The sequence below is a fragment of the Neophocaena asiaeorientalis genome, unplaced genomic scaffold, assembly GCF_003031525.2.
Source record: "Neophocaena asiaeorientalis asiaeorientalis breed wild unplaced genomic scaffold, Neophocaena_asiaeorientalis_V1.1 scaffold397, whole genome shotgun sequence".
Lineage (NCBI taxonomy): Eukaryota > Metazoa > Chordata > Mammalia > Artiodactyla > Phocoenidae > Neophocaena > Neophocaena asiaeorientalis.
The window spans coordinates 2,264,988-2,292,498 of NW_020173231.1; the positions used below are offsets into that span (position 1 = coordinate 2,264,988).

Below are 27,511 nucleotides of genomic sequence, written 5' to 3' on the forward strand. Positions count from 1 at the left end.
CCAGGCAGTGAAGAAGCAGCAGGGGGAGCACAATGTTACAGAACAGAGCACCTGTATTCCTACTTCTAATGCTCCAGACAAACAAAGCTATTTTTAAATCTTAGGTACAAAAGGCTAAATCACGGGGGACAACAGCAAGCAGATCAAATGCACATTTTATTCTTAGCCCTCACTCCATCTGTTGTATAATTCGTTTCTTTCCATACCCCCAAATAAAACATTTATTGAAAGTGTGAAACTTAAGACCCTCGAAGGATTAAAAATGGCACATTAGGTACTTTATGTACTGATATGAGGCAATCTTCAAGATCTATTGTTATGAGAGAAGAAAGCAAGGTGGAAGACAGTGAAAAAAACTTTTTCTGATGAATACTAGCTGCCATTTGTAAAAAAAAAACTAAAAAAAAAAAAGAAAATCTATGTCTATATAAATATATATGAGCATTTATGTGTGTCTATATAAATGTACTATGCGTTTGCTTATATATGCATCCTTGGAGAGGATACATAAAAAAGGAGGAATGGTGGTTTCTTCCAGGCAGGGGAATCGGGTGGCTGAGAGATAAAAGTAGTTTGGAGATATATTGTTGCTCAACCTTTTAAAACGTAAATCAACAGATGGTTCAAAATTATTAAATAGTAGTTAAAAATGGAAAGGTACATTAAAAAAATAAAGCCAGCAAAATGAAAATGTCTGTCTCTCTCAACAGAGGGCGAGAGCCCATGGCACCTGGGGATGTGTGTGGTTGCAGTGGAGTATGGGAGGAACATATAAGGAAATCAATCTGTCACAAGAGGCGGGAGTGTCAGGCCAGCAGCTTGGGGATACTGAGTTTGGCAGGCGGTGGGACTCAGCTGGGCTTTTCAGTGGAGGCTTGTGTCGTGATCGGCACTGTAGCTGGCAGTTGGGTCTGAGTGTGGCCGGGCAAGCAGTGGAGGAGGTGAGCTGGGGTCTGAGGATGGAGGGTTGATGGGAGGATCTTCCCAAGGACAAGGTAATGGTCTGGTAGGAAGGAAGAAGAAGGGGCAGGTAGGAGATGTACACTGAAGGACCTTGGCAAGCACTCAGGAAATATATACTGAATAAGTGAATGAATGCATGAAAACCATAAAAATTACTGCCTGTTTGCATGTGAGTGTTAAGGGAACAGGAACAAAGGGTTAGAGGACATTCAATCATCCATTCATCAAGTAATCACAAGCACCTAGCGTGGGCCCAGCACTATCCGACATACTGGGAGAGAACAGTGACCAAAGTGGACAAACATACTGGCCCTGGGACAGCTTCAACCTGAGTCAAGTGGAAGTTGGTCAAACCTAGGTATTAGGATGGTGAGCAGAGCACGTTAAATATTCTTCAAATCACGCTTTAAATGGCTGCATGGTATTGTGCCTTATGGATTTACGGTAATCTTAACCATTCTCCAATTTAAAAATACTTGGGTTGTTTCCGTTTTTTTCACTCTTATAAATGAATCCACAGTGAACCACCTTATGTATAAATCTAGGGCACCATTCTGATTTTTTTTCTTTAGGATAAATTCCTAGAAGCGGACCCTCTGGGTCAAAGGGCACAAGCATTTCAAAGTATTTAAAATGTACTAAGGGATGGATGCTCCAGACTCTAGACTCATTGAATCTGAGTGATTCAATGAGGGTGAGAAAGTGGGGTTTGGGGGTACTGGTGATCTCCAAAGGAAGATTGCTATGGGAAATTCACAAGAGGTCTTGGGAGGTGTTGAAGCGAGGTGATCTTTTGTTCCTGCCCAGTGGCATCACTGGGGGCTTTGCTAAAATCCAGAATCCTGATATTCCCTCCAGAAACCGCTCTAAATCTGCATTTCTAAACAAGCACCCCCTCCAGGTAATTCTAACACAGGTGCCCCCCAGAACACACTTTGAGGGGGTGGCTATTGAAGAAGTAGAGGTGGCCTCTTGTTCACAAAGACTGGAGGTGAGTGGAGCTCACGGGAACCCTTTGGGGGGTTCAGGAAGACCTGGGAGGTTTCTGGGTGAAGATGCAGAAGCAGGACGAGGGGCAGAAGTTGAAGAGGTTGAAAGAGGAGGTCACAGGAGAGCTGGGACCCAAAGGAGGGAGGACGGTGTGGACCAACAGGACAGTGTGTTGGTGTGCTTCCCGGAGACTGGAGGGATAGGATGGAAGACATTGCTTTGGCGGGAGCAGCAAGCCTTGTGGCTCAGGATAGGCAGGTTTGGTTTTCTCAGTAAAAGAGGAGCTGAGGTCACCTGCTGGGAACAGACTAGGGTTTAGAAGACCTGAGGAGGTTTGAAAGAGCCCCAGTGGGTGCCTTATAGGGAGCTGGTGAGGACAGAGAAGGCTCCTGGGGACACTGCCGGGGGCAGGGGAGTCTACCTGAATAAAACAGACCTGGTACCTATTCTGGGGAGACTCCCGTTTCTTCGTCCTCCCCCAGAGGCATATCTCCATTTTGGCATCTGGCTGTTTCAGTCCTTGATTAAGATTTCTTTCAAAGGAATTTTTAGAACTTCTTCTGTCAATAAATTACCCCTGTCATCCCTTTGAGATTGCCCAGACTCCCTCCACTGCTCTCTGCCTTCTTTTATATATATATCTTAATCTCCTGCTCAATCTTCCCTTTACTCCCGGCCTCTCTTTTTGTTATTTTGTTTTTACAATACTCTCCATCATTTTCCAGTTGCCTCTCTCCTTGCACCCCGCCTCGCCGGGCCCCCGATTCCCTGACCCCTCCCTGTTCGTGCTGGAAGCCCAGCCTTGGGCACTTGCTCCTGTATTCCACGCTTACATTTTGCTTCCACACGTAGGTCTTATAAGCAGGACCAGCTACGTAATTGGCAGAGGTCAGAGCAAAATGAAAACTCAGGGCCCCCTTATTCAAAAAAAGATTAAGATTTTCGAGATGGTGACGCAAAGCATTGATTAGACCAGGTGCAGGGACCTTCTGGGCACTGGGCCATGTGTGACTGCATGAGTCTCTGGTCCTCAAAGCTGGCCCTGTTTGCAATGTGTTTTGCTTTAGTTTATTGTTTATTCACCGTTCTCTGAACTCTTCCAATTTTGCTTCTGTTGTCCTGACCTGCTACTTTAACTTGCTTGATTTTGCCCAACACAGTCAACATATTTATAGCAACCAAATAAGACATTCTGTTTTAATTATTGTTTCTTTTCACCATCTTTTTTGCTGATCTGGAAAAGTGGCACGAGACTCTTCTAGGCCCAGCTGCCTGAGAGTTGATGTTTGGGTGTTCCTGCTATTCAGAGCCCAAGTAAGCTGTGCTGTGAGGTTAAAATGGCACGAGGAGGTGCCTCCCCTAGAGAAGATGTGGAGGAGAGTAGATTAAGTTCCCCCGGGCAAGCATACCATCAAAATCAGCCAGGTAATATGCACTACTCTGTGAGTGGCTCAGAGTAAGCATCCAATAAGCAAGAACCGGTATTATTTCCATGTTGGTTCCAGCTGAGAGCCAAGATGCTGTCATAATGCAGAAGCACAGTTCTAGCTCAATAAGTTTCCCTCCAGATTTAAGGGCTCTTCTTCCCTTAAGGCCGGCAGGCCCACCACCCGGTTGCCACCCACTGCTGAGAGTCATTGTCTCACATATCTCCTGCACCCCACCCTGCACCCCAGGGTCCAGCCACCTACTTGTTGGTCTGCCTCTGGTGCTGGATCACCATGTTTTTCTCATGGATTGTCTCCAACAGGGCTGTTGCCAGAGATTTCAGATCAGAAATGGACTGTGGAGTGGCTGGGAGGCTGCACCCGTGATCCTCAGATAACAGATCCTGAACTGGGTGGGATATAAAATTTACAACTCAGTCTTAAATCCTTCTGGAACGTTGGAATGCAAACCAATGTCAGTTCTTCCTGGATAATGAAGCTGGGATCAGTTCCCGGCTTCCACACGCTACTGTGTTGTAATTGAAGAGTCCACTTCAAGTGTCAAAAGTGAAAAAAAATAAAATTTAGTGTGAGGGTTAAACAGAAAGGAGGAAGTACTCATGGACTTTTAGCAACACCTTTTATTTAAAGGATAATAATTTTTTGCATTTGTCCAGTATTTTATGCTTTTGAAACACTCATGCTGACTAACTCATTTGAGGCTTCAAATTTTAAAAAGAACATGGAAAATGTTATTTATTCCCATTTCATGGACAGAAAAGCAAGGTGCTGATGGATTAAAAACATTAGCTGAAGGTCACACAGCAATGCAAATGCAAATGACTCTAGTCCTGAGCTCCTCGCTTTATATCACAGCTTCCCACAGTGCCCTTGGTGGGTGGTAAGATAATGTAGGAGATTATTTAGAACACAAGATATATTTTGTATATGCATGTTTTTAGAAACTAAGAGATAACCCCAAAAGACCACAACCACTTGTATTCCTATGAGACAGAAAAAAGAAGAAATAATATAAATCTCTCATTATATATCTTTGAACACCATTTCCTATATGCCTATATGTAGACACACAAATTCACACATTTCTCTCCAAAAATGGGAAAAAGCTCTGCTTTTTTCACTTAACCTTATGTCTCATCATGAATATCTACTAAAATATAAAATGTAACGGCCGCTTAGTAGTCCATGCATAGATCTACAGTAATTTATTTAATTACTCCTGGACAATTACGTTGTTTCCAATGTTTTTTATTATAACTAACGTAGGAAGAACTTTCTTGAGGCAAAATGCTCGCATATGTCTGTAATCATTTCTTGTTGGCTCAAAGGGGACCAGTTTAAGGCTTTTTATAACAGAGAACCAAATGGTTCTCTAGAAAGGTTATGCCTGGTTGACGGCTCTGCCAGCGTGTTTGAGTGTGGCTAGCATTCCCCAGGTCGGTGACAGGACTGGGTCTCAACATTCAAACATCCAACATTCAAAGGCTATCAAGGATATCCAGAGCTATACTTAGATGGGCTACTTCACGTTTGTATAGAGGGTGTCCTTTTCTAGTTGAGTGAAAAAAAAAAAAAAGAAGTTGCTCGGAAAAGTGCCTTGATTATTAGGTAGTCTGGAGATTCACCATTTTCTTTTAATCCCCCGTAGCTCTGATGAGGACTGCCACGTGATCCTTGCTGGTCTGCACTGCCAACGAGCCCAAAACAGGCCAGTCCAGCACGGTCCACTTGAGGATCATGGTTAGAACTGAATTCCCAAATATTAAGTGTCAGAAGCAAGCTCTCTGCTATTTATTTCCCCTGACTGTTCCTGGAAGATCATTATTTTTCATTGGAATCGACAAGAAGGAGGAACAAAATTGCAATCAATAAAAGCTTCTTTAGAGCTTCCCTGGTGGCGCAGTGGTTGGGAGTCCGCCTGCCGATGCAGGGGACACGGGTTCGTGCCCCGGTCCGGGAAGATCCCACATGCCGCGGAGCGGCTGGGCCCGTGAGCCATGGCCGCTGAGCCTGCGCGTCTGGAGCCTGTGCTCCGCAACGGGAGAGGCCACAGCAGTGAGAGGCCTGCGTACCGCAAAAAATATAAAAAATAAAAATAAATAAAAGCTTCTTTGAAAAAGGCACATGTGCCATGGTAAAATGACTTCAGCAGCTGTGAGACTTTTCTAGTCTGATCATAGAGGCCAGGAAAAGGAGAAACTCAATGAGGATGGAACGGACACTTGGAGATGCTAACCGGGTGATTACAGAAGGGAAAACATTCTGGAAAGAGGAGCATAGTTAGGGGAATAGATGCAAATGGGGTCCAGTCATTAGAGAGACCTCTAAGGCAGCGGCTCTCAAAGCAGGGTCCCCGAACCAGCATCAGCATTATCTGGGAACGTTTTAGAAATGCATATTCTCCGGGCTCACCCTAGACCTAGTAAATCAGAAACTCTTGAGGTGGGACCCAGTAATCTGTGTGTTAATAAGCCCTCCAGGCAATCCTGATGCAGGTGGGAGTTTGGGGGTGACTGCTCTAAGGATCACTTCCATTCCCAATTCAAAAAACGAGATGTGGACCCACAGTGCTAGCATTCTGTGATCATAGGTGGTCCCTCCCAGAAAATGACCCCTACCTTGCTTTGCAGACAGGACTCCAGTCAGAGCACTGCTGCTGGATTTACCCTGGCCTTTTGAGTTTTTCCGTCTCTCAAGAGCATTCTAAAGCAGCATTGGGAGAAAACAAAAACCTCTGTCAGAAAAGCCAATAATGGAAAAATACCTAATTCCGGTAGATGCATCCTCCCATCCAGCACACAAGAACTCTTTACAAACTCCAAATGCTAGCCCAACTTTTAAAATTCAGAGTCCCTGCCAGAGAGTTATGATTTTTATGGACCTGGTAAAGAGTTTTGTTTTTTTCTTTTTAAGTTGGTGCCCAGCAGAATTACAGCAATTATATCCTCCTATATATAGAAGGTACTCAATGCATATTCGTTAAATTAAATCAAATCTGAAGCAAGATCTCAGTCTAATGTGTGAAGTCACTAGTTATGGAAACCCCTTCCAAACAGACATGAGATGGAGACTAGGTTTACTTTCATGGAGCAATGCCAAAAGATCATTAGTGGTGTCTGGAAGGTTTCTGTGGCTGGACTGGAAGAAAAAGCCATGATTGATTAATGAAATCTGCCAGGGACTCAAGGTTAAGGAAGTGCATATGTGTCATTCCTAGAACAGAACGTTACATTAAAATTGATATGTGCTACACAGCCAGTGCTTGGCACATAGAAGAACTGAATAAATGTTGTTAAGTGAATGCATATACACATTTTTTAAATTATGTATTAATTATACAACTTTAAGAGCTGTATTCTTCTTTGGCTGTGTGTGTATATATAGATGGGTGTAAACTCAAGTGGGGCCCCCCCGCCCCAGATTGTAAAAGGAGGAACAGCATGGAGACTTCTGAGAAAAAAGTGAACGTCAAAAGCCAGGAATATGAGATGGCTGCCCCAGCACAGAGACGGCTGCAAAACTTCACCCTCAGGAAGAGAAATCAATCTATTTTCAAAGCAGAGAAACCCAGGAGATTTTGCTAATTATAACACTTACAACTAACATCTGCAGAAACATATTATCTAACGAATGGCACTGGAATTAGACTAAATAACAGTGGGGAGAATTTAAACATTCTGTCCTTTTAGTGTGACGTGAACATTATCGTTTAGATTGTGATTTCCCAATCTTTGTTTCTTCATTGCTCAGAAATCATTTTCTTATGGATGATTAGGAGACAAAGAACATCTGATGACAGAACACTTTATAGAAAAGCTGGATAGGAAACCTAATTTAATATAGACCGAGGCTGTATAGTGGTCACATCCAGATTCTGGTGGTCTCAGTGTGCCCTGTCCAGATAACAGAAGCAGCTCTTGCAAAACCTGTTTTTGTTGTGTTTGCCGTTTGGGGTTTAATTCTTACTGGTTCCTCAGTTCAAGCTCTTATTGAACTATCTGGGAGGGCAGGCAAGCACTAGAGTATCTTCGGCACATAAAAGGTAATTAAGATAGAATGACACTTAGATGTACAATAGTGAATCATCACCGTCACCATGATGATTCTCTACCTTGTATCTGGCAATGTTAGATTTCAAGAGGTTGACCTCTTCATGAAGTTGCTTTAATCTCTCTTGAAGGTACCTGAAAAAGAATATATACACCTAGGAAGAGTTTGGAGGCAAAATAAAAAACATACACTCAAGTAGGAGAGGATAAAAAGAAAACCACACACCCAAAGAGCCACCTTTTACGTACAGTGCCTTCCCACCACCGAAAGCAGAAAAAAGTGCCCCTTGGTGACCTCTTCTTAAATGGAGGTGATCAAGGTCAAGTACGCCCAGATCACTGAAACCTCATTTTAGGACAGCCCTCTGCCGAGATCCCCGAAGGGATATCAACACAGTTTTCACATAATTCTCATGAAGATGATCCCACTGGGAAGCAAGGCAGCAAGAGGCAATACCAGACACAGCATTAAGTTAGTCACATTACACACACTGAAATTTGCCTCTGGGAAAAGAGACAGCTCAGGGAATTTCTCAATTTATTTTTTTATTCTTTTCTGTCTTCTTGATAGCAATAATAAGCAGCTTTCACTGGTTCCCTACCCTTCTCACCCAACCGGGGAGGGCAGGGGGAAAGAGGGTATGGATGTAGGCATGTAAGCACGTGGTTCTTCTTTTCTTACTGCCACAACTAACGTGTGACATTAATGTCATTGTTTTAGGGTTGAGACTTTCCTTTCACTGTGAGGCTGTTTTCTTAAATGTAAATAGGGCTGCAAATAACTCCCAGCCTGCAGGCAAGTGGAGAGCCAGCATCCTACCCCAGTGCGGGCCTGGGACTGGTCACTTACCTGTTCTCCATACACAGGGCATCCACGTCAATGATTCGGTTTTCGTGGCCGCTCAGGATGTGATTTAGCTCCTGGTTGAGCCTCTCGACTTTGTCCTGGTAGGAAGACCGCTCTTCTTTAACATCCTGAAGCTCGTCCATAGAGGCCTGCAGGTCATGCTCCAGAGACTCAATCTGAAACCAAAGAAGTGCCCTTACTCAAGGTATTCTGCAGGCATCAGCTTTATGGTTAGAGACGAGCCTTCCACTTGGCTGACTGACTTTTAGAGAGCTTATTAATACCAGTGTCTGCTATAAAACCGTAAGTGCCACACATCGGAATATGATAAAAGCTAAAAGCAAGGAACAACTTCTGGCCAGATACTTACTATATCCAAGATGAGATGGATTGCAGCAGCTTGGAAACACAGAACTGATCACTTACCAACTGCAGCCTGCCCTAAAGCCAGGGGCTCGGAGAGGGCAAATCGAGATATTGGGAACAACAGCCAGTGTCTTACAAATACATACTTTTTCAAACCACTCTAGGCCCAGAAATCACGTTCTGCTCTTCAAAACCAATTAGTGAGAGGAGAAAAACGAAGTCTAGGCTCTCTAAGCTGTTCCCTAACTAGGGCTCGATACCCGTTGAGATTTTGCCTAAAAAGCATCCACTCAGCATTTCAGTGGAAACTTGCAAATTAAGGCCAGTCTGTCATGTTTGTTCTCTCCCTGTCTATCCTGGTTACGGGGGAGGTTTCTTGTGTTCAGAACAATGGCACCCAAAGTAAGAGAGCAGACCTGCTGGAAGACAGAAATGCAAAAGGCTGCTTGGGAACCTAGCAGTAAATGCATTCAAACTGCATCTTCCTTCCTCCTCTAATCGCGTTCCAAGAACCCCACAGTCTCTGAGAAACTGGGGCACAGTCTACTCTTCTCTGTGTCACGCTCAGCTGTGCAAACATATCTCCCACTCATAACAGATGTTGGCGATAACCTGTTCCCTTGCTCTCTCCAGCTGCTGAACCAAATCTTCACGCTCATGGGCTGCAAAGTGCCGCACGCCGATTTCTTCGTCTCCCAGCCTCTGTTTGGCAATTGTCATTCTCAAGAGCTGCATTTTCCATTGGTAGAAAAAGAAGAGAGAGAGGGAGAGAGAGTTAAAATGAATAGATCCAAACGAAACCCCAAGCATACTAGGCAGAAAGTGTTGGAAGTTAAGATTTTCCAAGAAATACTGGAGAAAGGCACAAGACAAAGAAATTTCTTGCCAATATTAATTTTAAAAAATTTTTAAATCCATATTGTATGTACAGACACATGTGTGCACACATACACCTATAAGGCTAACGGGAACACAGGCCTGGGCATCTGAAGGGGGATAGCCTGTTTAGCCCTGCCATAGTGAGGGAAAAAAACTCTGTGTCTCTTTTAAATTTAGCAAAGATTAAAAAATGATAACACAATGTTGTAAAGTATCTGCTAAGATGGGCATGCTCCCACATTCTTAACAATTAGGCTATGCTATCAAGAGCCTTAAAAATGTCCCTATCTGACTCTTGCATCTCAGTGCTAATTCAGATTTAAGCCTAAGTAACCTCATCGCCTCTCACCCCATGAATGTTGACAATGGATGAAATACTTTGCTGTAGTTCCGGACTTAAACGCTGGGGAAGAAACTTAATTTTCTTTTTTTGCACAACTCAGGAAAACAGCTACTGTGCAGAGTTTCCTTTCTGACCTCAGCAGATGAACTGGACTGATAGTGTTAATTCAGATTTAAGAAATTATCTGAATCTTGGTTTGAGGAGATTCGGGATCTACATGCAATATTAACTAGATCGGATACCTTTTATATTTTCACATGTATACAAAGGCTCTCCTCACCCTCATCAACAGCCATTAGTTACTGAACTCTGTGAACTGGCACTGAAACATTACAATGTTTTTGTTGCTCCAGTTTTGTAAAGTTTTATAGTGCAATACCTGTTACTTTTCAGAGACAAACCAAACGTTAATTTCTCTAGGTTCTTGCTGTTTGCTGTAGCAGCATTTGATGGAGGATCTTTATATATATATATATATATATACATTTGTAATAGATGAAAAATAAACCAGATTGCAAATCCCATTTTTTTTTTTTGAAGCAAACCATGTACCAGGTTTTTGGTCCAAATTGTGTAGTATAAGTTAAGTTGCTTTCTATTAACCCATATGAATGTATTTCTGTACCCATAGTTATGTTGAAATAAAGTTTTAAAAAGCAAAAAAAAAAAAAAAGTCTCTATCCAATGATCCAGTAACTCTACTTCTGATAATCTGGGCTAAGAATAATCCCAGACATGGACTAGCTTTAGGAAAAAAGAAAAAAGTAGACTGTGCTGTTATTTATAGAAAGAGTAAAAAAACAATAGAAACAATGTCCAACAATAGTGGAATGGCTAGCAAATGATAATGCAATCAATCAACTGATTGATTGTTTGATCAATCAATCAAACAGCAAGTTTCCAGCCGTTTAAAATGAGGTTGATGTGAACTATGTAGTACCATGGACATGCGGCTGCTGCCACACTAAGTGGGAAAAAAAGCAGAAAACTAACTTGAACACGCAGTTTGGGGACTTCTCTGCCAGTCCAGTGGTTAAGACTCCATGCTTCCACAGCTGGGGGCCTGGGTTCAATCCCTGGTCAGGGAACTAAGATCCCACAAGCCACACAGTGCGACCAGAAAATAAATAAATAAATATTTTTAAAAAATGTTTAAATAAAGGCACTTTCCTGGCAGTCCAGTGGTTAAGACTCCGAGTTTCCAATACAGGGGGTGCAGGGGGCACGGGTTTGATCACTGGTCAGGGAACTAAGATCCCACATGACATGCGGCACAGCCGAAAACAAAATATGCAGTATGATTGAAATTATACTAAGAGCCTACATACAAAAGAAAAAAATTACCAAATACACTAAAACCCTTAAATGTGTAAGTTTAGGTGATGCAAGACTGTGTATGCTATCTGTTCTTCGTTTTCTAACTTTTAAAATAAGTAGACATGACTTTCATAACGTACTTTTAAAATGTTTTAAAATCCCTAGGAACTAAATTCTAGTCCTAAAAGTGTAATTTTCCAAAGCATCCCTGCAGAACCCTTGGCTTTCCCAGTCTCTGGGGCCGAGCTCCATGTGCAGCTCCAAACTTTCCAGTAGGGCCATGATGGAAACTATGTTAGAGACTCCAGGAAGGTCCAGTGGTCCCAGAGCATCCCCTACATGCCCTTCAGTGCCAAGCAGGTGGCCATTAAAAAGTGCTTTTTTGACTTTACAGCACTGCTTCCTGATGCTTCTTCAAAAGAGGTCGCAAGACTGATTCCTCCACCTCCCTGTAGGGTGTGTGCAGATGGGCTTCATATATGGATGAAATCCTGGGGACAGTTTTTTGCTGCCACACAGATCCAACCCATCCAGGAATCCCTGCTGGGGTATGCTCTCCCTCGTTCCTGCGTGGATCCTAAGGGATTTGTTGCCAATAGAGAGAATGGCTTTATTTTTCAAGTCCCTAAGGATTTAGGGGCAGGTGAGAAAGTTAAAAGCCAAGGTAGAATATAACTATATAGGAATAATAAATAACAGCAATGAACTGTGCAGGAAATGATGACTACTGAAAAGTAAAGAGCATTTTCAAATGACATATATATATATATATTTTACATCTTTATTGGAGTATAATTGCTTTACAATGGTGTGTTAGTTTCTGCTTTATAACAAAGTGAATCAGTTATACACATACATGTGTTCCCATGTCTCTTCCCTCTTGCGTCTCCCTCCCTCCCACCCTGCCTATCCCACCCCTCCAGGCGGTCACAAAGCACCGAGCTGATCTCCCTGTGCTATGTGGCTGCTTCCCACTAGCTACCTACCTTTTCGTTTGGTAGTGTATATATGTCCATGCCTCTCTCTCGCTTTGTCACAGCTTTCCCTTCCCCCTCCCCATATCCTCAAGTCCATTCTCTAGTAGGTCTGTGTCTTTATTCCTGCAAATGGCATATATTTGGGGTCCTTATTTGAAAACTAGTTGGATGAACTGGACGTAGATTTATTGTGCATCTACTATGAGCAAATGCATCATTAGGATGAGCACACAATGTTCCAAGCAGGTGGAACAGCTTGTACAAAGGCCTAGCAGGGGACATACGGCACTTAGGTACACAGATGGCCATGCTTAATGGAATCCCCATTCCAGAGCTCAAGGATTCTGAATTTGTATACTTGCCTAATGCAAATTTATTTGTAGTCTCGAAATCAGCATTCATGGTGCTTTTGCATCATGAGGGGACATGTGCAGATAAACACAGAGTTGCAAAAAGTGGGAAGCATCCCACAGGAACGTTCCCAGCTAAAGTGGAACAAGGCAATGTTCTGCTTTCTTGTTTTAGCTCATACTGTAAACAAGTGTCCTTTTCATGGTTTCTTTCGTGCCACTTTTTTTCACATTTTTGTGCTTTCTGTTGGTGTTTTGCCATTTAGAATGGCGCTCCTGTGCGGTGCTGGAGTGTTGTCTCGTGTTCCTGAGCACGAGAGGCCATGATGTGCCTTACAGAGAATACACGTGTGTTAGATGAGCTTCCTTCAGGCACGAGTTACAGTGCTGTTGGCTGTGAGTTCAATGTTAAAGAATCAACAGTATAAATTAAATAAGGTGACATTAAAGAGAAACACATATAAAACAGTTCTGTATTGATCAGGTGACAAAAATATTGTGACCAGAGGCTCAGAGGAACCTAATCTCCTATTTCCCCTAGGAACAATGGTTCAATATTCCCTAATTCAGTGTTTGCAGTGATTTTAGAGAATGTAACTATAGCAAATGTCAAGAATCGGCTGTACTGTGAGAGGAACGGAGTTTATGTCAGAACTGGTTAATTTACCTGAAAGCCGATATGTGAAAACATCTTTCACATCACAGTCTTGGCTCAGGACTTTCAGAACCCCAGGTGAATACACAGAAAGACAAACAGCTAACCAAGTAAGAAACATTTCTCAGATGAAAGGGTCTAGGAACAAGAAGGCCTGTGCCACTTTTGGCATGAGGCAACAGGAGGTCTGCAACACGGCTTTGAAAGCGGGGCGCTTTTCCTCGTATGTGAAAAGCCAGACTGACAGCCTGAACTTTAAGTAATAAAACACCACTGAGGTTTTCCATTCACAGTACGCTTCGCCGAACACTTAATTTAGAATCACACAATTATGTTTGCTTAATGCCAATTAATTATTAAACATGTTTATTGAGGTCTGACAGCCATATAAGAGAGTCATCTTTTATATACTGGATGCCTGTTAAGCTTCAATAAACATGTTAACAATCATTTGGTGTTCAATGTGCGTACAATATCGGCTATTAAATCTCAGGGCTGGACTAGATGAAACACTTATTTTTAAAAGTGAGGCCCAAGTTGGTAAAAGCTGGATCACTGGTTGGGTCTGACACTCAAGTTCAATCAGCTGAAGGGGCCCAAGGAGGCCATCGCAATAGGGATGGCAGCCCCAGGGAGAGTTCTCTTGCCTTCCCAGCTGACAGCTGATGGGCTCTGGAGTCCATCTGCCAGGGAGCGGGGGGGTGTTCTGGGGCCAAGTTTGAGAGCTGTGCAATCTCAGGTATACGCCTGAACTTCTCTGAGTCTTAGTATCCTTCACTGTAAGAATACAACAGTAACAGTACAGCTTTTTACTGGCCAAGGCTGCTGTAACTGTTGGGGCCCAGAGTAGGCTGCCCCCATATGTGCCTCAATGGCATATGTATTATTTTGAATTAAAGTTACTTAAGAAATGCCCAACACACGAGGGACACTCTGACCCTCCTTTCTGTCACCCCGAAAGCAGGAAAAAAAAAAAATCTCTCATGTGAAGGGTGCCCTCCTGCATCTGGAGGTAGAAGGATGCCCTTATCGCCAGAGATGGGGATTTGGGTGAGAAACCAGTATAAACAAACCCTGTTACTGCTTTAATTTACTACCCCAAGCCCAAACTCGGTTTAGATTCTTCACTAATTGGGCACCCCGAACCTAAGTTTCTTTGTCCTGTCAACTCCTCCCAAATTTATTATTTCTTTGTCTAAAAAGTATAAAAGTTATCTGCTTTGGGCACTTCTTAGGTCCCATGTCTATGGGACCAGCATGAATTAAAATGTGTTTCTTTTTCTCCTGTTAATCTGTCTCATGTCCAGCCACAAGAAGTCAAGAAGCAGGGGATTCCCTATTGGCCCAGTGGTTAGGACTCTGCTCTTCCACTTCAGGGTTCAATCCCTGGTTGGGGAACTAAGATCCTGCATGTCGTGTGGGACTCCAAAAAAAACACACCAACAAACAGAGAAATCAAGAGGAGTAGAGGGGGCAATTTCCCCTACCCAACATTAAACACAAAGTAAGAGAGTGACGTTGTATTAAATGAGCATTTAATTTAGGAGAATTCAAATGTATGTGTTTGGCAAAAAGATGACAGGGAGAACCAAGTGGAGGAAGAGAGAGATGGAGAAGAGGGGATGGGAGAGAAATAAAAATGTTTTAAATTGGTGGCTCTACCCACCCCTGCTTTCAATGTCCCAGACTGAGAGCAAGGTGGGAGAGGGACTGATAATACATTTAGACAAAATCATATTGTTCATATTTATACATAAGACTCCTATTCAGGAGACACATGGCCACCTGCCCTGAACTTCATGGACAATTTAAGAGACCATCAAGGTGAATTTCTGCTAGACACAAGGTTTTGCCTCTTGCCCGCTGACTTTAGAACCTAGTCCCAAGTAAGAGAAGATGAGATTTCTCTACCATACTTAGCACAGCCCCTGGAACATACAAAGTGCTTGATCGATGTCAGCTGCTATTACGATTATCGCTGTGATCATTGGTGTCCTCCTCCACGTGAGTTTCCCCACACATATGCCCACTGGGGAAGTCGATCTTTCTTCTAAGCTGGAGGAAGCCGAGCTGCTGAGCCAACCTTATCTGTAGACTGCAGGCAGTGAGGCTGATTTCCCACCTTGGAAGCTCTATGAAGCAACTGCTTGGAGTGCTTGATTTCCTACAATGGGGCCATCAAAACTGCACGGCTAGCCTCCCTGTGCCAATGCTTGAAGTGGATCAGTGCCCTGAGAGGCACGCACACGGCCACCAGGAGATGCATCCATTTGCTGATTTAGATGGAAATAAACATTTATGAATGAATTATGGGTGTGAATCGTCCGCTTATGGATGAGGTGCAGCTGCAGCTGGGATGTGGCTGAGGGACAGGGCTGCAAAACGATGTGACAAAAGGCTCTTGGGCGCTCTCCCCCCACCCTGCCGATGGAGTCCAACTCCTCTGCCAAAGCCCTGCTCACACTGTGGTCCCGCCAAGGCCCCCCAGTCGGAATGACTCGCTTCTTCCTTGATCTCTTCTTGGGCTTCATCCCTCATAGCCCTCAACAGTCTCTTCCTCCTCTTGTTTCCATTTGCCTGAATCCATTTTCTCCAACAGACAGTGGGAGGAAGACAGCTGGCAGCAGGAGCAGCTATTATTCTCCAGGTGTAATCTGTGTTCAGATCCTGTATCTGCGGGTCCTAGTCACATGTCTTTGGCTGTCATCTAGCCTCACTGAGCCCCAAGTGACTTTAGTGTTTTCGAAAGTGGAGATTGCCTTAGTCTATTCAGGCTGCTATAACAGACTACCATCGACTGCATAGCTTATAAACAACAAACATTTATTTCTCATAGTTCTAGACGCTGGGAAGTCTAAGATCAAGGTGCTAGCAGGTTGGGTGTCTGGTGAGAGCCTGCTTCCTAGTTCATAGATGGCTGTCTTTTTTCTGTGTCCCCACATGGAGGAAGGGGTGAGAGAGCTCTCTAGGGTCCCTTTTATAAGGGCACTAATCCCATTCATGAGAGCTCCACCTTCATGATCTAATCACCTCCCAAAGGCTCCCACCTCCAAATACCATCACACTGGGGAGGAGGTTTCAACATATGAATTTTTGGGAGGTGACACAGTCTATAGCATTCCACCCTTGATTGCCCCCAAATTCATGTTCTTCTTACACGTGAAATACATTTACTCTATCCCAATAACCCCCAAAGAATTAACTGGTTCCAGCATCAACTCTTAAGTCTAAAGTCCAAAACCTCATCTAAATATCATCTAAATCAGGTATGGGTGAGACTCGAGGTGAGATGCATCCTGGGGCAAACTCCTCTCCACCTGTGAAATTGTGAAACCTAGCAAGTTCTGTGCTTCCAAAATACAAAGGTGGGACACACACACAGGAGCGACATTCCCATTCCAAATAGGCAGAAACAGGAAAGAAGGAAGGGGTGACAGGTCTCAAGTAAGTCCAAAACCTAACAGATCAAACAACGTTAAATGTTAAGGCTTAGGACTAATCCTCTGGCTCGATGCTCTGCCTTCCAGGCCCACTGGCAACATCACCGCCAAGGCTTGGCAGGACAGCCCTGCAGTGGCTCTGCTCTGGTGCCCTGCAGCTCTACTGGGCTGCGGTCTCAGCCCTGGGGCTCCGGGAGGCCCCCTCCATTCTAACCCAGGTGAAGGCAATCTGTCCCCCAGAGCCATGTACTCTAGGCCTGTGGCGGGAGTGGCAGCCTTGCTGGGCTCTAAATTAGCTTCCGGGTCATTCTTCTCTTGCCCTGAAAAATAGCGCCCGGCCTCTAATCCATACTCATCTCTTTACCAAATGGTTGTTTGGCCAACACCCTTAGCGTTCTCATTTTTTGCAATATGGACAGGCTGAGAATTTTCCAAATCTTTAAATTCTGGTTCCTTTTTGCTGAACAATTCCATCTTCAAATCATCTGTCTCGTCTCACATTTTATAAGCAGTCAGGAGAAACCAGCCTGCTCCTTCAACACATTGTTTAGAAATTTCCTCAGCTAAATATCCAGTTTCATTGCTCACAAGTTCTACCTTCCATAAAACAATAGAACTCAATCACAGTTCAGCCAGATTGTTGCCACTTTATAACAAGGATGGCCTTTTCCCCAGCATCCAATAACGTGTTCCTCATTTCCATCTGAGGCCTCATCAGAATGGCCTTTACTGTCCATATTTCTACCAACATTCTGTTCAGGATGACTTAAGTATTTCTCCACAGCTCTCTTTTTTTTTTTTTTTTTCTGAGTCCTCACCAGAATTGCCCTTAATGGTCCATTCACAGCAATGCTGTGAAGGACAACAGGATTTTTCAAGCAGGAACCTCAAAACTCTTCCAGCCTCTACCCACTACCCAGTTCCAAAGCTGCTTCCACATTTTAGGTATTTGTTATAGCAGCACCCCACGTCTTAGTACCAACTCCTGTCTTAGTTTGTTTAGGTTGCTATAACAGAATACCATAGACTGAGTAGCTTATAAACAACAAACATTTACTTCTCACAGTTGGAGTCTAGGATGTCCAAGATTAAGACACTGGTAGGTTCGTGGTCCAGTGAGGGCCCACTTCCCGGTTCATAGTCAGCTATCTTCTCACTGTGTCCTCACATGGCAGGGGGGTGCAAAATTGCTCACTGGGGTCTCTTTTATGAGGGCACTAATCCCATTCATGAGAGCTCTGCTGTCATGACCTAATCACTTCCCAAAGCCCCCACCTCCTAATACCATCACATTTTGGATCAGGTTTCAACATATGAATTTGGGGTGGGGGCACATTCAGTCTACAGTAAGAATAAAAGCTATCTTGTAGACAGAACAGCTATGTACGGCTGCCCAGCCTGTGCACTGCACAACTCCAGCTCTCGGGGTTTCCATCCTTGCAATGTGAAGATACAATGCAATAATCACTCTCTGAAGAGCTTTAAAAGTACAATCCCCAGTTATAGCTGGTATGGTTATAATTCTTATACAGTGACTCTCTATCTGTCAGAGTTACTGGGAAGATGAGATGCAAGAATTAATAGGAGTGGATGTTAGCCCTTCCTCACCCCCGGTCCTTGAGTACTGCTGCAAATAGCATGCCTAGGGAGAGGTCAACACCAAAAGCCATTTATCAAACATTCATCTGCCAGTGTTGTGCTGGGCGACTTAACAGACAAGGTCCTGCCTATCTTTTCTTTACTTTTCCTGTTGGTTTTCTTCACATCCTCTCCAACTGCCCCCTGGCCTTTTGAAATACCCTTGATAAAATTAGACAGGAGAGCTTTAAAAGGCTCCAAGTAGGCAACTCTCTTGTGTATACCAAAGTTTAAATTCCTAAACCTATATGGCAAATCTAGTTCTAGCTTTAAACAAAAGAATTTGTCACTTAAAAAAGAAACCCAGCAGTTTTCATATTCTTCCTCCCAGGCTCTGGAGATTGTCACGCACACGCTCATTAACGTGTGTCAATATTCCCAGTTAACGAGCACCCAACTTGGGCCAAACAACATGCTATACGCTTTCCTTACACACGATACCTCCAGTGGCTTTTCACTGCAATGGCATAACTTTGGAATAAATTGCAAAGCCCTTATGAGAGCTGCCCCTGCCCACCTCCCAACCCAACCTCCAACCACCTCCCTTGTTTGCTGGCCACACTGGCTCTCCTTCAGTGCCTCAAGCACAACCTGCTCCTGCCTGCCTCTGGGCCTTTGCACTTGCTCTGCCCTTGAGCAGGCCTGCCCACAGGTCTATCCAGAACCCACTCCTTTTGTCTCTTTCAGGTCACAGATCAAATGTCACCTCCTCTGAGAGGTCTTCCCTGGACACTGTCCCTGAAGCCGTTCACCTTCAAGGGCCCCACTGCCTTCATCATACTGCTAGAGATCACCTGGTTCATCTGCTTGTCCCTCCCCCTGTCAGCTCCACTGCAGGAACCTGGCTGTTCATACGCACTGAAATAGCCGGCACCCATAGCAGTGTCTGGCTAACCGCAGGGAGTCCTCAGATACATCTTAAATACAGGAAGTCTCTCATGTGCTGCTTCCCAACCCCGGGAGGCAGACACTGCCCCGTCCTCCTCATAGGGGAGAAGCTCATAGGGGCTGCTGCAGGGCTCTGAAACCAGGGCTCCTTGCCTGGGGCCCATGCTCAGATCAGGAGGCTGCAGTGTCCCCTCACCCTTAACACAACAAGCCCTGTCCTAGGTGCTTACGCACGTTGCCCCAGTAAGTCCAACAGACACTCTGTTACAATCCCCGTTGTCAGAAGAGAAGCAGAGACACAGAGAGCTGGAGTAAGTTGCCCACGTCACAGACCTTAGAAATGGCAGGGCCGGGAGCTGACCCCAGGCAGGCGAGGGTTCTGGAGTGGATGCTCTGCGGCCTCTCTCCACACCGACGATAGCACTCACTGCCTGGCGCTCCCCCCGTGGAGGGTGTTCTGCATTAAGTGCTCTGTATAACTTCCTGTATTTAATCCTCACAGGAGGCACGCTGGCTCCCTATGTCGTGCCTGTGTCACCCAAGCTCGCTCACTCAGGGTCTCTGCACCTCATGCCCCGGTTATCTGACCACCTCCCACCTCACTTCCTTCAGGCCTCTGAGCAAAGGGTGTGTCAACAGAAATGCCTTCCGACCACCCAGTGTAAGCAGTTGGCCCCCTCCCCTATGCCCGGCAGCCAGGCTGCACTGTACAGCCCCCCAGCCTGCAGTGACTTGTTGAGCACTTAGCACCTTCTGACATATTATACCGTATTTCATCAAATATAAGACTCTATCAACTCTAAGACCCACCACTATGCTGACCAAAAAGACTGAACAATACCAATCATCACTACATGATACCAATAACTACATCGGAGATGTTCAAATTGAAAGCCTGTGCCTCTCAGGATCTGTGTAATGTCATATATTAATTTGTTCATTTGCTTACTGCCCATCTGTCCCCACTAGAATAGAAGCTCCATGAAGGCAGGAACTCATTGGTTTTTGTTTACTACCCTATTCCCAGACCATAGAGTTGAGTCTTCAATAAAGATGTATTGAAATGAATTGAACTGAACTACCCTCCATAGGCAAGTTATCTCCATTGTACAGATGAGAACCGAAGACACAGAGAAGTCAAGCACCTGGCCCAAGGTTACACAGCTAGGAAGCCCCTGAATCACCTTCAGATAGTTCAGAACACATTGCTCCCAGAGCGACAATCTTTAGAGAGTTGCACCAATCGTTTCTCGGCCTTTTGGCTAAGATCAAGTGTAGAGAGTTGCACTGAGCAGTTTTTTTTTTTTTTTTTTTTTTTTTTGCGGTACGCGGGCCTCTCACTGTTGTGGCCTCTCCCGTTGCGGAGCACAGGCTCCGGATGCGCAGGCTCAGCGGCCATGGTTCACGGGCCCAGCCACTCCACGGCGTGTGGGATCTTCCCGGACCGGGGCACGAACCTGTGTCCCCTGCATCGGCAGGCGGACTTCTCAACCACTGTGCCACCAGGGAAGCCCGCACCAAGCAGTTTAAAGGTGCTTCAATTTGTTTTCATTTTAGTGCAATTTGGGTATGGTGTACTATAAAATAAGTCTTAGGCAGAGATATCTTTCAGAATCAGTTCTCTACAAAGTGTAATTATAGTGCATGGTCTAGGGGACGAATGTCCAAAACCACACTGTTTTGGTCGCTTGGTCTACCCGGACTGTGTGCTCATATAAGCCAGAACAAGCTCAAATATGGTGTCTGAGACTAAATTCATTTGTCTAATTCATCTGACAATAAAACATGAGGAAATGGTGCACTAGTCTGGCTGCTTGCTGAACTGAGCGTTGCCTGTGTTTCACCATCAAGATCCCAGTTAGAATAAGATATGATGGGGCTGGAGCAGGTGAAGGGCCCTTATCACTCACTTTAATTCTTTGTAATTAATTTCTATAATGCCCCAAGGTGAGAGCTTTTCATTAGAGTGCCCTCTTCATGTGGGTTTCCCACAAGCTAGGACACCTCCGTGCTCCTCTGAAGCATAAAGAGGAAATGTTTACAAAGAGCTCTCTGATCCCTCATCCTGGACTGTTACAAACATCCAAGCTGAACACTTTTTTTTTTAACAGAGTATACTTCAATTAGTCACCTGCATGCTCATTGGTCTGCCTGAATTAGCTGGTGGCTTTGACTTAATTGGTTTGCTTGCTGAATCCTTCCAGAAGTCCCACATCAATAGAGGTACGTTCACAGAAGGGGTCTATCATTTTATGGGGCCAACACCAGATAAAACAGAGGTACTTAAAGACCTTCAGCTGGTGTAACATAAAGCTCATTATTAAGGGCAAAACCCCGTGTTTATGCGCCACTGCAAACAGTCACATTTAAATTGGCCAGCAGGGGCCCAGGAAATGTGACTGCCTGACGCTGTCCACCTGAAGTTCCTTGCTTTTGAGTACTTCGCATTGCATTACTGTTCTTCTGCACTTAAAGTGCCATAGTCTGTAAAATGAAGGAAAAATAAAAGCAAGCAGACAAGGAAACCCAGCAGGAACATGAGATGCTGCTCCCGGCCTGTTCTATTAGGTGCTTATTCCACAAGGGTACACAAAATGCAAGGAAGCTTCTGGGAGCGTGACACCAAAACAATCATGTTTGGGGTGGTGATAAATAATAAAGTCGGGTGGTGATAAGGAGGGCTGAGTTTTGGGGATCCAGATGCCAGATGCCAGGCTTCTTACCCCCAATCTCTGTCTCTGTTGGGAGGCACATACCCCCGGGGTTCACTGGAAACAGTTGATCAACAGAAAGGAAGACCTTGAGATTCCTGGTGGAACTCTGATACAAGAGGACACTAAGCCAATCTGGGCCCAGGTTGAGCTAAAGATACCAGCAATGTTTACCCTTTACGGAGTGCTTACTGGATGCTTACTATGCTACACCCTTTATAAACATAATATTGCATGCACACACACACTCCCAACCATGAAATCTCCTGCTTTCTTTTCTTCCCAGCACTAACCACTGTCTGATGATCTTACATAAGTATTTTATTTTCTTATTCTCTGTCTCCCCAACTAGACTGTAAGCTCTGTGAGAACAGGCACCTTGTCTTTCTTATTCCTGACGTAGTCACAGCTCCTAGAACATTAACCAGCACACAGTGAGTCCCCAATTATGTATTGATGAATAATGATGAAACCTGACAGCAATTCTATGTGAGGTATCATTACTCCCATTTTACAGATGAGGAAACTGGGGTCTAGAGAGACAACTGACTTGCTCAAGGCCACACGGATAATAACTGGCAGAGTTAGAATATAAACCTGGGTCTAGCAGTTTCTAAAGATGGACCTCTTGGACTATTCTAGATTATACCACTTGGCAGTGGGAGGCTGGAGCTAGCTCTTTCTGGAGTCCCAAGCTTTCTAATTCCCAGTTCAGTAACTTCACTTTGCTAGCCTGATGTTTAAATGCCATGGCATCAGTATTTACACCACGGAAATTGGTAAAGTGCTACCAGCCAGGCTTCCTCTTCAGAAGAGCTGGTTCACCAGCTCACCTCTGGATATCTGTGATTCAAGTGTGCTCTGCTAGTTTTGTGGATTGCCTCTTACTGATCCTTAAGTTCTCAGAGGCCTCCTTTTCCCCCTGGTCCCCTTTCCCTAAATCCACTCTTTTCTTAATGCCCAGAAGAGGAAGCAGGCATACCTCTGGAGCAAGAAGGGGAGCTGTAATTCTCTGGGTGGGTTGCTCTCCACACTTGAGGCCCTGGCATTGCCTGGGTTTTCCACGTAATTGGTCCTTATTCCGCACAGACTGCCACACAAAGAACCCTGGGCAATCCACCCTCATGAAAAGCTTTCCCCAGGGTGATTTGTGGAGGTGTGAGTTCTCCCTTCCCCACTTAACCTTTCAGAGCTATTATTAGCAAGGAAGGGGAGGGTGTCTACTAGGCTTCCCCTTTCCCACCCCTCCTCTGGTTTGAACTGGGCCTTTGTGTCTGTCCAGAAGCCTCAAGAAATTCTTGGGGTGCTTCCCAGAGAGATAATAGGTTTGTTGATCATGGAATCCCACCCTCCACCTCCAACCCTGTGTGAGTGCTAAGCTGCTTGTAAGACAGGGTGGTAACAAATCTTTCAAGAGGCTGTTTGAAAATGCTTTATGGCACGTAGGGTTACAAGGCTCTAGCTGAACAAATGGAAAAATTAGTCTACCTTAAAATAGCCAAGGCAAGTAATTTCCTATCACCTTGTTTCTTAAATGTTCTTAACATCTAGAATCTGGGCTTCCCAAAATATGGCTAAGGGTCATCAGTTAAAATGACAACTTGGAGATAAAAAACTTCCACTTCAATAGTTGCTCATAAAGTGATGCCACAAGCCCTTCTGCTTGGAATGGGAGGAGTCAGGAATCCCACAACATCCATTATTAACTATTATTGAATTTAACAGGCTTGCGCCAGCCTAGGAGCAGGACCCTTACCCCACATCCACTAAGGCTCAGCATCAGACCCCCTGACCTTTCCAGGGGCTTCCTAAGGTCTCACACCTTAGGTTTGGCTTTCTTCTGCTTTTTCTTGGATGGAATAGTTTGCTTTTCTAACTCCTTTCTCCAGGTTTCTAAACTACTCCTTACCCCACAAGGAGAGTTAGTGATGACAACCACAGGGGCAGTCAGTCGGCTATTTTCTTGTGCTCTTCCTTTTTCTTTTCCTCTTCCTCTTTATTGGACCTTTTTGCATTCCCTTTATTCATTCACTCATTCATTCATTTATCCTATTCCATTCCTTCAATAAAGATCTATTAAATAATGTCCGTGCATCGCAAACTAAGATGCAAATTCCTAGGGATACAGGAATTTGGCCTGCAAAGAGTTTACCTTTGGGGGACGGGTGCCAAACAAGTACAAGCAGAGGGAAAAGAGCAGGGCACTGTGGGTGTGTGCAGGACCTGCCCCTGAGAGTCGGAGAAGGCTACATTTGACCTAGGACCTGAAAGGTGAGCGGGAGTTTACAGAAGTAAGGGGAAGAGTGTTCCAGAGAGCAGGCAGCAGGTGCAAAAGGCCCTGAGGCACAACTGCAGTATGGCTCAGCTGAGGGGCTGAAATTAGTCCTGCAGGAATGAAGTGTGAGGCGACTAATGGCAACAGATGTGGCTGGAAAAATCAGGAGGGGCCAGATAATGGAGGGCCAAGCACACCATGGTAAGGAGGCGGGACTAGATTCCAAAGGCGATGGAAAGGTTGGAGCTGTGACACGATGAATAAAAGAGCAAAGGAAGGGTTAACCCATTCTCCACCACACAGTCACGGCCACCCTTCAAGAGAGGCCTCTGTGTTTCTCAGGATGGCTGGTGTCATTACTGAATGAGTCATACGGCCTTAATGTTGATGACTGGGGGTAGGTGGGGGGAGGATGACCGTGACTCACAGGGGGATGAAAATAAACCAGCCCTATAACTTTAGATGCAAATGAGAATAAACAGAGTCTCTGGGGCTCACTGCAGTTGGTCTTTTTTGAGGAGGAGAGGACTGGAGACTGAGATACAGGGTCTACTGAACGTTTTAACATCTTGCCTGCATCTGCCGGCAGGAAAATTACTTCACAGGCCATGAATATGAGTCACTAAATTCTAAACCTTGAGTGAGAAAACCAAGTTTGATAAATGTGTCCAGCTACTGGAATAAAGACCCAGAATGCAAGCAAATCATGAAGCTCAGATGGTGCCAATGCAAAAGCAGCCCCAGACCTGCGCTTAGTGTTACGCTCACACACACACGCATGCACACATACCCTCCTTTTCTTTCCTTGAAATATCAGTTGCAAATGTCAATTCCTAAAATATCTCAGGCCTACAAGGCGATACAATTAAAAGTGACCAAAAGATGAGGCAGAGGTGTGTCTAGGACAGTTGGAAAAAAGAAAAGAAGAAGAAGAAAAAAAATCAGTCAAGAAGAATCATGACTCCAAAAATCACATCTCAAAATGTTTCAGTACTTTCTGGATTTATAACTTCTCCGAAATTCCTGCAGTATTTTTATGGGTTTAAAGGAAATGATTGCACATACTTGATTTTACTCTCTAGAAAACCTTGCCCTGGTGCTATCATTTGATAACACCTAAGAAGGCCTGGCCTTTAATTATTGACCCAATACCTAGGTTACAGAGCTTAAATCCTTTTGAGAGGCCCGATTAGCTTGTCCAGGGTTAATTAGCACCCTTCTTAGCATTCTTGCCCACTCCCTATTTCATGACAGAGAATAGTCATGAAATATTTTTCAAATATAGTATGTTAAATCCAAGAGGTATAAAAAAATTTTTTTAAAGGCAGACTAAGTGGACAAGAGGCTATGTAAAGAAGACTTCCCAGTATGCCCTTATTATTTTTTTTTTTTACTTTCTGACCACACCTCGTGGCATGCGGGATCCTAGTTTCCCCACCAGGGATTGAACCCATGCCCCCTGCAGTGGAAGTGTGGAGTTTCAACTGCTGGACCACCAGGGAAGTCCCACCAGTACGCCCTTAGATTGAGCCCCTTAAGCCAGCAGTAAGCACACAATCCTCTCTGCTCTTTGTCATGGAAGAGTTCTCAAGATAATCCAGACACTTCCATACATTTTTTTTTTTTTTAAAGAATGAGCATCTTTCAAAATGGTGCCTTCCAATAACCAGTGACTCCCAGGAACAACAAACATCTCCATCATTTGTCAGGGAATTTGGTACCGTTCAAAAGACATTGCCCAAGAAAGCACCTCCTCCCCGCCATGTAGTTTGCTTGAGTGAAACTCCAAAGGCCATCCCTGTTGGGAAAGCTGGCTCTGGCAAGAAGCTGAAATTGAATCTATTGGCAAAATGGGCAATTATTTGGGGGCAATGGAATTAAACTTCGGTAGTTTTTCTTCCTTTTCTCAATCGTACTTTTGTTCACAGCTTCAGCTGGGAGAGACAGTGCTCACATTTAGTTTGGAGTTTTATGAGTTCATATTTTATAATTAATGTTGCCAACAGGGGAGCTTGATTAATACCAGGCAGTGGATTTTGAGCAATGTTCCATACAAATTGCCAAATTTAGCAATAAAATAAATTGGTTATGTGAACATAATTAGTAGGATGACTACTTAAAATTCAAAACTGAATGTGAATAATTCCAAATCATATGAGCCACAAATCCATTATTTGTATAGAAAGGAGAAAGTATAGCATTTGGGTTTTATTTTGCCCTCAACCACAATGTTATTCAGCACCAAGCTGAACATAATGAAACTTCTACAATGGGTTGTGACAATATTTTAGAGCAACCCAGAAACACACACAGACGCGTGTGCATGCACACACGCGAGGGGAAGGTAATAAAGATAAGAAACGCTAAACTATGAATTTTCATTGCAAATGTAAAAATCTATAACAAATTTTTCCGCAAATGCATTACATTCTTCTGATGCACCATACATAAACCTCTGGCACAAAATTACTCAGGAGAGGTTTTTGCCTTTAAATATTCACGGTACCTTATTGTCGCCCTGGACTTCTCCAAGCCTTTGCTGAAGTTCTTTAATTTCTTCTCCCAGACGTTTATTTCGGTCCTGAGAATCTCTCAATAGTTGTGCAAGATTAGCCTGCAAACTGACAAAGGATTAATCTCCAAAATTGACAAGCAGCTCATGCAGCTCAATATCAATAAAACAAAAAAACCAATCCAAAAATGGGCAGAAGACCTAAATTGACATTTCTCAAAAGAAGATATACAGATGGCCAACAAACACATGAAAGGATGCTCACCATCACTAATCATTAGAGAAACGTAAATCAAAACTACACCAGTCAGAATGGCCATCATCAAAAACTCCACAAACAATAAATGCTGGAGAGGGTGTGGAGAAAAGGAAACACCCTTGCATTGCTGGTGGGAATGTGAATTGGTACAGCCACTATGGAGAACAGTATGGAGGTTCCTTAAAAAACTACAAATAGAACTACCATATGACCCAACAATCCCACTACTGGGGCATATACCCTGAGAAAACCATAATTCAAAAAGAGTCATGTACCAAAATGTTCATTGCAGCTCTATTTACAATAGCCCGGAGATGGAAACAATCTAAGTGTACGTATGCTAACACATATGTGTGGAATCTAAAACAAAACAAAACAAAAGGGTTCTGAAGAACCTAGGGGCAGGACAGGAATAATGACGTAGACATAGAGAATGGACTTGAGGACACGGGGAGGGGGAAGAGTAAGCTGGGACAAAGTGAGGGAGTGGCATTGACATATATGTGCTACCAAATATAAAATAGATAGCTAGTGGGAAGCAGCTGCATAGCACAGGGAGATCAGCTTGGTGCTCTGTGACCACCTAGAGGGGTGGGATAGGGAG

At 44.1% G+C, this 27,511-nt stretch overlaps 1 protein-coding gene and 1 pseudogene across 1 annotated transcript in view; one reads left to right on the forward strand and one right to left on the reverse strand.

The window, feature by feature from the left end:
- The window catches only part of CCDC149 (coiled-coil domain containing 149), a 96,011-nt gene that overhangs the window by 18,212 nt on the left and 50,288 nt on the right, over positions 1 to 27,511 (reverse strand). The window contains 6 exon segments of the mRNA XM_024745545.1: positions 3,645 to 3,789; positions 6,020 to 6,104; positions 7,513 to 7,585; positions 8,301 to 8,473; positions 9,276 to 9,392; positions 26,643 to 26,750. Coding sequence (XP_024601313.1) covers positions 3,645 to 3,789; positions 6,020 to 6,104; positions 7,513 to 7,585; positions 8,301 to 8,473; positions 9,276 to 9,392; positions 26,643 to 26,750 — 701 coding nt within the window.
- LOC112400050 (uncharacterized) lies at positions 20,393 to 20,552 on the forward strand (annotated as a pseudogene).